Source organism: Muntiacus reevesi, chromosome 15 (genome assembly GCF_963930625.1).
Source record: "Muntiacus reevesi chromosome 15, mMunRee1.1, whole genome shotgun sequence".
In the NCBI taxonomy this organism is placed as follows: Eukaryota; Metazoa; Chordata; class Mammalia; order Artiodactyla; family Cervidae; genus Muntiacus; species Muntiacus reevesi.
The window spans coordinates 52,892,472-52,907,925 of record NC_089263.1 but is presented as its reverse complement, the minus strand read 5'-3'; the positions used below and the strand labels follow the sequence as shown (position 1 = coordinate 52,907,925).

The following is a 15,454-nucleotide window of genomic DNA, read 5'->3' as shown; positions in this document are numbered from 1 at the left end:
TGGTCAGATCTTTTTTAAGCCAAAAGGAATATAGTGCATATAAAGAAGGGCTTTTAAACTCATACTCATTTTCCTTATAAACCTATCACAGGAAAAATGAGAGTCCCAAAGCAAGTTGAGAGGGAGTTAATCAACACCTCTTTGAATTGTTCTTTCACATCTAGAAGGTCTCATTTGAGTGTGGGAAAGGGAGTTTCAGCAGATGGGACAGAATGGAAAAACTGAATGAATAAATGAATTAGTTTTTTGCATTAAATTTAACACCTATTACCATGTTTTATTGATTCTAAGATATGTATTGATACTCATATCAAGTCTTAAAATTAATGACATGTTGTGATTAGTAGTTTTTTTGTTTTGTTTCCTTTGTAGTAGAAAAGGTTTTTTGTAATCAGTGGCATCTTAGATTTGTTGAAGGATGGTACATACCTGGTATTAGGAAAAAGATGATTAAGACCTAGACTCAGCTGTCAGTTGACTCAGAGTTCATTAGGAGGAGATAAAACCAAAACAACAGCATTATATCAAGGTGTTTTTGGATGTATAGTGAAAATGACTTACTCTACCTGAATGAATCTTGCAAAAATGAGTAAAATAAGTTGTGTCTTGATCATGAGAGAGGGTGACATTCTTGGTTGAATACATGATTCAGATGAACAGATGTTAAGTGTGATGTGTTAGTGGTTTGGTATAGGTGGAATATGTGAGTCAAGTGGAAGAGTGGCAGAAAAGGAAAGGCCTTTTCTTTAGTCCTTCATCTTGTTATTTTGCTTAGAGTACTGCAAAGAAAAATATCTCACAGTTTGATGAGAACTATGAGGAGAACCATGACTAATTAATGAGTCTGTATTATAGGAAACTAAGCATGCTCACAAAAATCTTAAGTTTTGTTTTATTATTGTTAATATTTTCCAAACTAAGTTAGGCTATCATTAAACCTTACTCTTTCTCAAATAATTCTCAGTGTGGCTCTTTCCAGGATTGAGAATGAGTAGCTTCTAAAAGAAGATGCCAGTCACTAGGAATGCATTCTTTAGAACTGTCTATATACAGTAGGAATTTTTATCAAGAATTTCTAAAAGAGTTAGCATAAATTTGAGATTTAAGGTGTTTTCAATCTTAGAATAGAGTATATTGAAATATTAAGTATGGTTTGTTTTTTAAGGGAGGTTTTATAAGTAAATTTAGATGCCCATTTGTAAAGACAGATTGCTTACATTTTGAGGACTTTGCATTTTTTATATCTGCTGGTTCTTATTTTTTTCCTTATATTTAAAGACAACATAAATCTGTGGGTGAGAACAGCAATTCTTTTTTTTTTAAGAACAGCAATTCTTACCTAGTCCTTATACATTAGATAAGGACTAATCACACAAACACATGTTTGTGTGAGTATACACACATATACACACCAGTTTTATCAGTCTTGGCCTTTTCCACATTCTTGAATTTTACACTATAGCTTTTTAGCTCATACCTTTATGTTACCTGATTGTTTTTATTTAAAATATGAAAATCTATATGAAGAATGAAGTAAAGAAAATTTTCATGGTAGATGATTTAGTCAACTATCATTAGTTACATGTGAGGCAAAAAGTTTCAAACTTACATAAGATCTCATGTTGTATAAGATAAGATTTATTATTTCAGAGATGATTAACACTGAGCGTTAAGAGATCCTGGCATGCTAATACAGGTTAGAGATGTGAGTGGAAGCACAGTGCCTTGTACATTGAAAACCTTACAGCTGCGCTGATTGGACTTACCCCAAAAGCTTTCTCTACTCTCCTTTGAGCAGCTTGACTTCATAGAACTCACTGGTAAATTTTTAAAAGTAAGCTTTCATTCAAGAGCAAGAATAGTGTTTGGATATTTTTCATGCAAGTTTCTTTTTGGGGAGAGGTATGGGTGGAAATAACACAATTCTTAATATAAATACATAAGGGCAAATGAGCAAAACAAAAAAGCCCATTAGAATCATTCTATGCACCTTAGCAGTTTCTGAACAAAACTGCTTTTGAGGAGATGGCAGTGGCACCATCTGCATACTCTGTCTTAGTGAATTCTAGGAAGGGAGTTCTTTTCACTTATCCAGGAAATGCATGCAGACCATGGGGTTTAGCTGGTGTGTGTTATGGTAGGACACAAGTCTCCAAAAAGCCTGCAAAGTTGGAGTAACAATTTTTAAAATAATAACACTTGCCTAATTACTAAAAGCTTAAAATTTGGCCTATTAGCATGAGTTCTGATTTTTATTCTAACAGATGGAACTGCCTAAGTTCCTCTGTCAAGCAACATTTTAAAAAAGACTCTCAAAACTCATTGTTAGGCTTTGACTTATTATCACAAAGAAAGATGACGCTTATTGTTTAAAATGTTTTATTTCACCATGCTTTTGTATTTGAAACTATTCAGTAGTTTAAAAATACTTTTAAACTATTTTGAACTCCCTGCCCAGTGTTTCTCTTTAGTAAGAGACACTCTTAAATAAGCTGGATTGTTAAGGCAGTTTATACTCAACTGTACCTAATTGGGCATTCACTTGTGGACCTCTTTTCTGCCAACTAAAGAAAAATTGAGCTGCTTTACTCCTCTGCCTTCCTACCCAGAAACCGTGTCAGCATGGTTGCCTGGCTACCTGCTCATGAAGGACTTGATTAATAACAAATTGGCAATTTAACGAGCCACTTCCATGATCTCCAAAGAAACCAAAATACAAACACAATATTTAATCTTGCCAACCGAAGACGATGTGACTGCATGAAGTGAGTATGCTTTTTTGAACTGTTTACAATAACTGGGGCATTAACTTACTGATAATTACATTTAGGTGAAGAGGGCTTTGTTGAAATCTAGCTGTCTGAGTATATTTGGATCTTGATGAATGGTGACTTAAGTAACTCCCCATACTTCAAGATGTAAATATACCTTTTAATCTGTAAGTTAAAGCCTAATTAATTGTAAAAAGGAAAACTAGGGAAAAAAAGCATACTCGCTGCAGCAAGCATAGAGGACCACATTTTAAAAGCATCCTCTAAATTGATTCCTAATCTATGGGAAGGCAAATTTGGGGTCCTACAGATTTCTGTGGGTTTATGGCATTTCTGCAAACACATCCAAATACAAACCAATATAAACCCATTAACCCTCATACAAAATAATAAGAGTGTCCAAAAATAAGATCAAATTATAGAGTGGATTGCCCTAATATTTCTTCTATTGTTCTGAAGGTATATACAAAAGGTTACATTTGGAATTTTCTCATCTACAGTAGTATGATAGGTTAATTCATTTATTAGTCCAGTCTTATTTCTTACTTCAGATATAAAATACATCTTGGTAATTAGTAACTTAATTCCAGAATTTTTCTGGCTAAGACTTGCGTTCTATGATAACATACACTGCTTTTAGAATACATTTTTCCGATAACCCTTTTGTAATCTTTTAGGTTCATACTTCTGGAAGCAGTAACTTATTACTGCACGAAGAACTATGTTTATTAAATAGTTTTATTTGGGGTTTTTTTGTAATTCTAAAATATGAAAATATGGTATGTGATTTGAACAACAATACCTCTGTGTTTCAGGTGCTCTTCGTTTTAAGAGAAAGATCATTGGATTAAAAGATGAGTTTTACAACCGCTACATAATGAAAAGTTTTTTATTTGAACCAGTAGTCAAAGCATTTCTCAACAATGGATCCCGCTACAATCTGATGAACTCTGCTATAATAGAAATGTTTGAATTTATTAGAGTGGTAGGTTCTATGCTTTTTAGTTAGAATTTTGATTTTGTTTGAGAAAATCTAATAAGCATTATTGTTATTTTGGCTTTTTTGAGATTATATTTGGAGAGAATTTTTGAAAGGAAACCAGTGTTAGCAAAAGCTTATGAGAGATTCAGTTCCAACTAAGAAAAAAAATAATCTCTGTCAGCAGCTACGAATCCTTTATCGAATAGTTTGAAAACTGATATGATACTGTCATGTTGGTCCTTTTAAGAAAGAGAAATTATAGTTGACATAGTATTTGGATATGTTTTTATTTAGTTTTTAACTTTGAGGTTTTCTGGATTTTTCTTGACATTCCTCCGTATGTTTCTTAAGAGCAAAAACTAGATTCTTTGGTGATATAGTATGTTTGCAGTTCTCAAACACTGGTATGTGTCTCAATTATCTGTGGCATGCTTTTTTAAAAAATTATGGTAAAATATACATAACAGAATTGGCCCTTTTAACCATTTTTAAAGGGTGCAGTTCAGTGGCATTAAGTGTACTTAACATTGTTTTGCAGTCATCACTGCCATCCATCTCTAGCACTGTTTTGTAGTGTTTAAAATATATTTGCTCAGCCCAGACTTAACTGAATGAGAATCACCTAGGGTGGGACCTGGGCATTTACTTTGGAAAGAGCCATGGATAATTCTGAGGTGCACCAAAAGTTGGGGGATAAGGAAGTATGTTATGTCCATTTTCATTTGTCCCTAAGATTGGATAACAATTTTACGAAATTACTATTCTGGGAGAGTTTATGAGTTCACTGCAGTTAAGCCTCATATTTTGCTAAAATAACATTTTCCCTATCATTTTGTATTACAATTCTTTTTATAGGAAGATATAAAATCATTAACTGCTCATGTAGTTGAAAATTACTGGAAAGCACTGGAAGATGTAGATTATGTACAAACATTTAAAGGATTGAAACTGAGATTTGAACAACAAAGAGAAAGGCAAGATAATCCCAAACTTGACAGGTAGATTTCCACATATTTGAACCTATTCAGGTTTATGGTGGCAGCTCTTTTTTGTTTGTGTATTATTTAGCTTGGCAAGGGAGGGGGAAATAAACAAATAGAAGTTATATTTTTCTCTAATGATCAATGTAAATGTTTTCCTGACAATGTTAGGTGGATATCAATATGACCTGTAGACCTATCTCAGGCATATATATCCAGTTAGACAATGCAAAAGAAAAGAAGCAAAACACTGATATGACAATAATGCTATTTTTTGTGTCCAAAGTAAAATCAGATTATTAGCTTTTCTTTAATGTTACAAATTATTTTAATGAAATTGTGTAACTTTTTCTGAAATACCTGAATTCACATACTTGTGGTATATTTTAAAATCCATAAATTAAGACTTATTAATTCCTAGTTTAGTAACTGATCTGTAACAGTACAATTTTGATAATAGGGATTTTGATTCCACTAATTAACACTAGATATGGTAGAGTGTAGTTTTTTGTTCTGTGCTGAGTCAAATCTGTTTTGTTTTTTTCTTCCCCACAGCCTCTATGTCTGTGAATCTATAATATTCCATTAATCTATTAAGACTATAATTTGGGACAATATTTGAAGACTAAAAAGTCTTTATAAGTCTGTTCATTTTACTTTCTTCTCTTTGCTCACAGCATGCGTTCCATTTTGAGGAATCATCGATATCGAAGAGATGCTAGAACACTAGAAGATGAAGAGGAGATGTGGTTCAACACAGATGAAGACGACATGGAAGATGGAGAAGCTGTAGTGTCTCCATCTGACAAAACTAAGAATGATGATGACATTATGGACCCAATAAGTAAATTCATGGAGAGGAAGAAATGTATGTTGAAAAGATGGGCAGAGAAAAATGAAGGCTTTCTCACTCTAGGTTTATCCTTTTTTTCTTGACAGAGTGATTAGTATCTACTTTGTGTCACAACAGATTTTAAAAGACTTGCTTTTATAGACTTTGATTAAATAGTTCTGTTGTGAAGGTATTAGACTAAATTTCCTTCATCTGCCTTGCCTAAGATATTTCAGGAAGGGTAGAACACTGAAGGGTTCCTTCCTTTTCTGGATAAGGACGCTAAGTATTTTGTTAAGCTTTGTTCATAAACTGAATTTCAGTGTTGCTCTCTTGCAAAGGAGTAAGCTAGTTAATTATTGTGTTTTAGAGCCACCTCACTTGGAGGTATTTTAAAAGATGAGTACGGGTGACAACTATTGACAATATTCTCATTTTTAGTAAAAGAAAGTGAGGAAAAGGAGGTGCTTCTGAAAACGAATCTTTCTGGTCGGCAGAGCCCAAGTTTCAAGCTTTCCCTCTCTAGTGGAACAAAGACCACCCTCTCCAGCCAGTCACCTGCAGCAACTCTGCCTGGCTCTCCAGGGTCCCCTGGGTCCCCAGGGTCCCCAGGCTCTCCTGGATCCATCCCTAAAAGTACATCTCAGACGGCAGCTATTACTACCAAGGTATGTTTCAGCTTTCTCAACACTCATTGTCATGACTTAGACTCCTTTCAGCTACTGTCTTTTGGAACTGATTTTAACATTTGCGAACTAGAGAAAAATTCTCCCACCAGCAGCTGAGAGATTTCTGAAAGTTTTTACGACCCATATAGAAATCTGAATATATTCTTATTTTGGCTGTTTGCATTGTAGAATCTTTGACTCATACTTGTATGTGTCAGAACATTTACAGAAATTTTAAAGTTTATTATTTTATCAATTTTCCCAATTAATACCCAGGAAAAGACTTCATGGGGAGAAGATAATTTAAATATCTGGATACTCCTTTTTTTTTTTTTAAGCAAGGTTTATAAAAAAGAATTAACTGTCTACTATCACAAACATTTCATTTAGGAAGGATCAAAATTTTACCACCAAAATATGGGCTAAACATAATCTCTGAATAAAAACCAATTTTTTTGGCCACCTTATGTTTCCCTGGACTAAGTTAACACAGTGGCATTTGGGGTTCATTGATCTACATCAGGTCTGACATGAGCCACACTGGTTTCTGGTGAAGGAGCAGGGCCTGGATGAAATGAGGAAGGAACAGGGCAGAATTACATTCCTAGCCTCTGAGAGTCTGTCTACCCTCATTTCTGCCTGTCTACCCTTATTTCTAGTGGTCTGTTTATTTTCTGTGGTTTTAATTTTGATACTGTGGAGACTGTGTTAAAAAATTTTAATGCATTAAGTCTTAAAACTTAAATTTTGAATTTTAAATTCAGTACTTAGTATTTATCTCCCAAGTGGTTTGCAAGGATCATGTGAAAGTGTTAAGTTTCTCAGTTGTATCTGACTCTGTGACCCATGGACTATATAGCCTTCCAGGTTCTTCTGTCCATGGGGTTCTCCAGGCAAGAATACTGGAGTGGGTTGCCATTCCCCTCTCCAGGGGATCTTTCCAACCTAGGGATTGAGCCTGTGTCTCCTATATTGCAGGCAGATTTCTTTACCATCTGAGCCACCAGGGAAGTCTCATCAACTGCGTAAAATTTTATCATGGAAAACTTGGGGGAAATGTAGTAAATTTCAGCTCCATACAGTCTCGCCTCCCAGAAATAACCAGTTTGTATATTGGGGTGGGGAGATGTCCTTTACTCAGACTTAAAAAATGTAGTCTTTTCTTGAAATAATCCTTATTTCTGAACAGGGAGGCCTCGTGGGTCTGGTAGATTATCCTGATGATGATGAAGATGATGATGAGGATGACGACAAGGAAGACACTCTACCATTGTCAAAGAAAGCAAAGTTTGAGTCATAATAGTGGCAACTGCTTGTGATCAGTACCTGTCGAGAAAACTGGTTCTCTACCCCTCCCCACTACAACATCTACAACAAAGCAGTGGTTTCTTGTGAATGACTGACACACGGATCAGCTCGAACACTTGACTTCTGCTCATCAAGTGCCAATTCAGTGGAGCAGGAGGAGGGGATACTACACATTTAGGGGAAAGACTTATGCCTTTTGAGCTCTCCAGCTTGGACCACACATTGCCCTTTTCTCAGGGAAGGAAATGGAAACAAAAAGCCAACAGGGCAGGGGTTTTGTAAGTGGGACTCTGGTTTGACTGGTCAGTTGCTACAATCAGAACATGCTTTCTCGGACCATGTTTGAGACTCAGAAGAATAGGCTTTTCAGCTGTAATTCTTCCCTAGTTAAGAATGCCAGCAGTTTCTTTGTATAAAGAGACCTGCCTTTAAAATCGTACATTCTGAACATTTTAGTCAAGTTACAACAGGTTTGGAAAAACTTCTTTGGGGGAGGGGCGAATATAAAGTTTCCTCTTTTTTATCTGTTCCCTTTGCCCTTCAAACTGCAGATTTTTTTTTTTTTAAGTGGGGATTTGTCCCTACTTGATTAAAGATTGAGTGGAATTCTAGATGTGGTCATTTGTGTCATAATTTTTTTGTTTCATTTTGTTTTTGATTTTTTTTCTTCTCTGAGTGTATGCTTAGTTGTTGAGTATATATATTTGGGACCATTAAAATTTTTTTTGATGTAATATAACCTAACGTTGTGCTGGTACCTGTTTTACCATGTGTAATTTTTGTTCTACATTTCTTAATTTGTTTAGAGTTTTATGAAAGATGGTATAGTTTTTATTGACAAAAGCAGAGTAATCTTACAACTATGTGCATACAAAAAGCAATACTATTTTGTGACTAAATATTTTATATTAAAATTTACATCAGCAATTGTCTTGAGAATTCAGGGAAACAGAATGGAATTTAAAATTTCAACAGTTTTGTTAAACCTAGAAACGTGAAATTAGTATTCCAAAGAGATTCTGAAATTTCATATCTTGGGGAAAAATGATGGTACATTAAATCAAAATTGAGGATGAATGATTTAAGAATAACATACTGACTTTTGAATAATAAAAGAAAAGTGAAGAGTAAGAGAAATTGTATTAGTTGTATTTTTCTTTTTCTTTTTTTCAACTGCTCCCTTTGGAATACCAGTTGGAATTGTAATTGATGGTTCCTAAATAAATACCTGGCCAGAGGACCATCAGATACCACTTTATTAACAGTATTTTTTAAATAGGTTCTTGTTATTGTCTTAGGTGTGCTAAAATTTTAAGGAAACACAAATATCTCAGTTCCACATACCTTCACTTTTTTAAAGTGAAGATTTTAGAACTTATGGAAGAATGTATTTGCAAATGTGAATAAAAATTCATATCTAGGAAAAGGATACTATTTTAAGTATCACATACTTTAACTGGATCATCTAGCGAGCACTGTGTGCTTCTCCCTTAGCTCCTTTGCTAGCCCTCAGTACACTGCGGTACCAAAAACAAGGTTACGTGGAACAGGTGAATAGAAAACCAGAAGTCAGCAGCTTGCTACAGTCATGAAAGAGTCTTATTGTTGACTAATTTTTTTTTTTTTTTAATGAAACTTTGGGTGCATTATTAACTATAAGAGTTAAGTGTATTTCACTACACTATAGAGATACTTCTGGGTCACAAGTTCTGGCGATTAATAATTTTAATCAATTTATGTTGTAAATAAAGAGAACAAAACTTAATAGGATCTAACTTAATTATATTATGTCTTCCTTTATTACCTAGAAAGTCCATGTGAAATGTCTGTGCCTTAAACATACAGTTTAAACTGACCTTTCTGATTGACTCATGCAACACTTACTTGTCTTGGTATCCTGGGAGTTCTTGGGTGGTGGGAAGAACCACCCCTTATTTTCATGAATTGTGGTCCAGTATATTAAAAAAAAAAAAAGGTATTAACTATTGACCTTCAACATTTAAGAGATGCCCTTTCAATGATGCACAGATTGGTTACTAAAGCAGAAACTTCATACAAGTTGCTACAATAGGAGAAAAGTTTCATGGAGGAAGACTATTAGCAATAAATTACTAGAAAAACAACACTTGAATTGACACAGTTCCATCTGACTCAAAAATCCATGCTTTTGAGTATAAATGCTATCTTGATAACCAGTGTCAATATAATGTAAGTATTCACATATTTTAATGCTATGCATTGGTTCTTTTGCTCATTTTATAAAAGGAAAAACACATTTCACCTCTCAGTGATTACCTAGCAATTTCTGGAAAAAAATCTGTAATTGTTACAGAAAACAACTTGTCATCCATCTTGTCAAGAAATGTTACTTGGCATTTTTTTGATAGAATGAAGCCTGATGGGTTTTCTCTTGTTTGTATTCAGATTCTGCATGTCATTTTCTTTGGAAGGCCAGTGTGCAAGTCAGTTTTGGGAATGAAGGGGAGGCATGGAGCAGGGGAGAATGTGTCTCTTTAATTCTTAATTTAAGCATTGGCCTTTGCAAAGCTTGCCAGATTAGAATAGCAAGGAGTTTACACTGGAAGATTTAAGTGGAGAACTTAAGTTACCAATCTCTAGTATTACCATATCAAAAATTCCTTTGGGGGAAAATTTAGGGCCTTCAAAATTCTTACATACAAGGTCGTATTAACTGCCGTAATATTTCGAGCAAGAGGATTATAAAAACATGTTTATGGGATGGAGTATTGCCTACCATCATATGGGACATTGACACATGAGGAAATGTGGCAGTCATCAGTATACTGGGGTACTCAGTGCTAGATTAGTTTGATTTTTCCCTTTGGCCTTAATAATTTATCTTGGCTCTTTTGAAAGGAAACTAGGGACTTCAAATAGACAAATGTCCTAACTGCTGGAGTCAGATGTCTTGGTCCTTAAAATAACTCTTGTTAGAGACAACTTTCCTTGACCTTTTTGCTCTTATAGGTAAGATCTCCAAGGACATAGTAATTCCTTCAACATGATGCTAAATGGGCTTAATTTCTTTATGTTTCCACCATGGTGTAGGTCACATCCTATCACAAATGCAGTGGCCCCTACCCAGTTGATATTACTTGGCACCTAGGCAGCATTGGCTACTCTCCATTGTCTTCTTGATACCTTATTCTCTTGGCTGCTCTAACGTGCTTTAACACTACTGACCTTTCTACTGTTTGATAGCTCCCTACTTGACCACTGCTGGGATTCATTAGGGTACTCACCTTCCCAGTTTCCATCAAGCCACGTTACTTTTATGTCCCTATCCATTTGTTCTGTGCCCTGAAAGACTGCCTGTCATGTACCTCTTTTTTTTTTTCCTTTTGAACTTTTTATTTTGTGTTGGGGTATAGCTGATTAACAAATGTTGTGATAGTTTCAGGCAAAGGCGCTCAGCCATACATGTATCCATTCTTCCTTAAACCCCCTTCCAACCAGGCTGCCAGGTAACATTCAGCAGAGTTCCATGTGCTATACCTGGGTCCTTAGTGATTACTGGTTAGATATTTTAAATACGGCAGTGTGTGCATGTCATGTGCCTGAGTGCTCTTGCCTTGCCTGCTGATGAACTCAATTTATCGTTTGGAACTGTTCCCCTGACACTTAGGGACTCTGACCTTGAAGGAAGAGTTATTATCTTTTTCAACTTAGTGTCTAACATGATACATAGTCTACAGATGAATCTTCAAATGTTTACTGGATAAATGAAGGAAAGACTGAGTAATGTACATACAATATACAGACTGGGAAAGTCTTAGCAGACACCCCTACACAGTCAAGTCTGACTCATTCTTGACCATAAAATTCTCTTTGTGGATATAGAGAGGACTCAAGACCTTTGTCCTGTCCTTTATGCCTGTGAGCCGTAGATTAGTGACAAAGGAGGTATTTTGGGTTCATACAATTAGCCTATCTTGAATCATTTCAACAACTATTAAAATTGTACTTAAGCTTTCCTGGTCTGTTCATCCTGAACTCCAGCACCTCTAATTCTCTTACTGATGTGTTGGTCATAGTATTTTACATGTACATACAGACCCCTGCCTTTTATAGCTAGACTTAGCCAAAGGCTGTAGATTTCACATCTATTGGTCTGCATGTTTATTTATCTAATGCACTTAAACTTTTGTATCCTGGTCTATTTCTTGAGATTTGAGTTCCCAGAAGGAAGACCAGGTTTATATGATCAGGTATGTAGGTAGATTGGTTGGGTAGATAGACTTTCTGTGTCAAATGAATGAGCACTTCACAAGAATAGTAAGATGGATGCATTTCATTTCTGAAAGAACGTTTCTGATAAAGAGCCTGATGAATGTGATCATTCAAATTGCACAGCATTCTATAAAGTAGTATTCTGGAAGAAGATAAGGAAATAATGAAATTTTATTAAGAACCTAGATGGTTCTTTTTTGGCTCATATTGTGGGAAGTAGGTGCCCCATCAAAACCCAAGAGTTGAGGGAAAAAAGTAGCTTTTAGAATACTCAGCTTTCAAAAAGGGTCTGAATGTTATTTGAATTATTAGTGAAAACCTTTCACCCTAAGCCCTCCCAATTCAAGTTCTTCATGGACCTACATTGGAAGACTAGAATGCGGTGGGCGAGGTTGGGGACAGAACAAGTGAGGTTGAAGGAGACTCAAGAAACTAACAATATATGCTCTACACATGTTGATTAATCAAGTTGATTAGAATGTTCAAACTACTACACAATTGCACTCACACGCTAGCAAAGTAATGCTCAAAATTCAAGGCTTCAACAGTACATGAACTGAGAACTTCCAGATGTACAAGCTGGATTTAGAAAAGACTGAGGAACCAGAGATCAAATTGCCACTGGATATAACATCTGCTGGATCATAGAAAAAGCAAGAGAACTCCAGAAAGACATCTGCTTCATTGACTATGCCAAAGCCTTTGACTGTGTGGATCACAACAAACTGTGGAAAATTCTTAGATGGGAATACCTGACCTGCCTCCTGAGAAATCTGTCTGCAGGTCAAGAAGCAACAGTTAGAACCAGACATGAAACAAGGGACTGGTTCCAAATTGGGAAAGGAGTACATCAAGGCTGTGTACTGTCACCCTGCTTCTTTAACTTACATGCAGAGTACATCATGTGAAATGCCAGGCTGGATGAAGCACAAGCTGGAATCAAGATTGTTGGGAGAAATATCAGTAACCTCAGATATGCAGATGACACCACCCTTATGACAGCAAAGGAGAACTAAAGAACCTGATGAAAGTGAAAAAGTTGGCTTAAAACTCAACATTCAAAAAATGAACATCATAGCATCCAGTCCCATCACTTCATGGCAAATAGATGGGGAAGCAGTGGAAACAGTGACAGACTTTATTTTCTTGGGCTCCAAAATCACTGCAGTGGTGACTGCAGCCATGAAATTAAAAGATGTTTGCTCCTTGGAAGAAAAGCTATGACCAACCTAGACAGCATACTAAAGAGCAGAGACATTACTTTGCCAACAAAGGTCCGTCTAGTGAAAGCTATGATTTTTCAAGTAGCCGTGTATGGATGGGAGAGTTGGACTATAAAGAAAGCTAAGTGCCAAAGAATTGATGTTTTTGAACTGTGGTGTTGGAGAAGACTTGAGAGTCCCTTGACTGCAAGATCAAACCAGTGAATCCTAAAGGAAATCAGTCGTGAATACTCATTGGAAGGACTGATGCTGAAGCTGAAGCTCCAATACTTTGGCCACCTGATGTGAAGAACTGACTCACTGGAAGAGACCATGATTCAGGGGAAGTTTTAAGGCAAGAGGAGAAGGGGACGACCGAGGATGGCATCACCAACCCGATGGACATGAGTTTGAACAAGCTCCGGGAATTGGTGATGGATGGGGAAGCCTGGCGTGCTGCAGTCCATGGGGTCGCAAGGAGTTGGACATGACTGAGCAACTGAACTGATTGAATCAAATTGATACCAAGAACACATTTCCTTGGAGGAAGTGGTGAACAACTGCAGAAACAGGTATACTGGCAACAGCACAGTCAGAATGGCCTGAGTGAATTATTACTCCGCTACTGAGTACCTAAGACAAGTTCCTCAAGGCTTGGTTTCCCTGTCTGTGATGAGAGTAACATTACAAGTCAAGTGTGAGGACTGTAGAATGAATGTGTGTGTGTGTGGAGATAAAGCAATTATCCCAATATTCAATACATGGCAGCTATGTAACATATTAATATAGTCCAAAATGGAAGGAAATGGCTATGATAATTTTGTCTTTAAAACTTAAAACTATCCGTTTTCATGAGTCAATTCAGTCTATACAGTGACAGTGGTTGTCAATACCCAAAATACTGGGTAAAAATTTACATTCAGCACTGGCAACATGATAAACTTGGCAAATCTTCCCCATGAAAACTAATTTAAAAACTGGGTATTTAAATTTTTTAAAGTATTTAATTTAAAAACTAACAATTTAAGAATTATCAAAACCAACTATTTCAGGACTCTAGAAATTAGCCAAAGGCATATAACAAATTGAGACGAGTACATTCAGGAATATTTATGTTAAAAAGTGAGAGTCTGATATTTGGGCCTGCGGTCGCTCCCATGCCCACCTTCTGCTATGCCCTCAGCTGAACCAGCTAGGTAGTCCTACCAATGCGGAACAGCTGTGAAGCCAAGCAGTTCCACTACTGGAAGTGGCAAACTTGATTACAGTGGAGGAAAAAAAGCACACACGCTTGATTGTTCAAGAAAAATAGAGGATTCACATTACAAAAATCAGAAATGCAAGCTATTTGGTCGGGACACTATTATAGGAATGAAAAGGATTACAAAGGAATAATTATCAACATCCATTGGATCATCAAAAAAGTGAGAGAGTTCCAGAAAAACATCTGCTTTATTGACTATGTCAAAGCCTTTGTCTGTGTGGATCAAAACAAACTGGAAATTTCTGAAAGAGATGGGAATACCAGACCACCTGACCTGCCTCCTGAGAAATGTGTATGCAGGTCAGGAAGCAACAGTTAAAACTGGACATGGAACAACAGACTGGTTCCAAATTGGGGAAGGGGTACATTGAGGCTTTATATTGTCACCCTGCTTATTTAACTTATATGCAGAGTACATCATGAGAAATGCTGGGGTGGATGAAGAACAAGCTGGAATCAAGACTGCTGGGAGAAATATCAATAACCTCAGATATGCAGACACCACCCTTAAGGCAGAAAGCGAAGAAGAACTAAAGAGCCTCTTAATGAAAGTGAAAGAGGAGAGTGAAAAAGTTGGCTTAAAACTCAACATTCAGAAAACTAAGATCATGGCATCCGGTCCTGTCACTTCACAGCAAATAGATGGGGAAACACTGACAGATTTTATTTTCTTGGGCTCCAAAATCACTGCAGATGGTGACTGCAGCCATGAAATTTAAAAGACACTTACTCCTTGGAAGAAAAGCTATGACCAACCTAGATAGCATACTAAAAAGAAGAGACATTACTTTGCCAACAAAGGTCCGTCTAGTCAAAGCTATGGTTTTTCCAGTAGTCATGTATGGATGTGAGAGTTGGACTATAAAGAAAGCTGAGCGCCAAAGAATTGATGCTTTTGAATTGTGGTGTTGGAGAAGGCTCTTGAGAGAGTCCCTTGGACTGCAAAGAGATCCAACCAGTCCATCCTAAAGGAAATCAGTCCTGAATGTTCATTGGAAGGACTGATGTTGAAGCTGAAACTCCAATACTTTGGTCACCTGATGCAAATAACTGCCTCATTTGAAAAGACTCTGATGCTGGGAAAGATTGAAGTCAGGAGGAGAAGGGGACGACAGAGGATGAGATGGTTGGATGGCATTACCAACTCAATGGACATGAGTTTGAATAAGCTCTGGGAGTTGGTGATGGACAGGGAA

The 15,454-nt window shown here is 36.4% G+C and overlaps 1 protein-coding gene across 3 annotated transcripts in view; it reads left to right on the top strand.

Moving 5' to 3' along the window:
• Positions 1-8,678, top strand: part of PPP4R3A (protein phosphatase 4 regulatory subunit 3A) — a 35,612-nt gene extending 26,934 nt beyond the window's left edge. For all 3 annotated transcript variants that reach the window (XM_065906828.1, XM_065906827.1, XM_065906829.1), the window contains exons 11-15: positions 3,587-3,756; positions 4,609-4,751; positions 5,411-5,601; positions 6,007-6,233; positions 7,423-8,678. In XM_065906828.1, coding sequence (XP_065762900.1) covers positions 3,587-3,756; positions 4,609-4,751; positions 5,411-5,601; positions 6,007-6,233; positions 7,423-7,533 — 842 coding nt within the window. In that variant the 3' untranslated portion in view covers positions 7,534-8,678. The remainder of the gene's footprint in view (positions 1-3,586; positions 3,757-4,608; positions 4,752-5,410; positions 5,602-6,006; positions 6,234-7,422) is intronic.
• Positions 8,679-15,454: the final 6,776 nt, after the last annotated feature.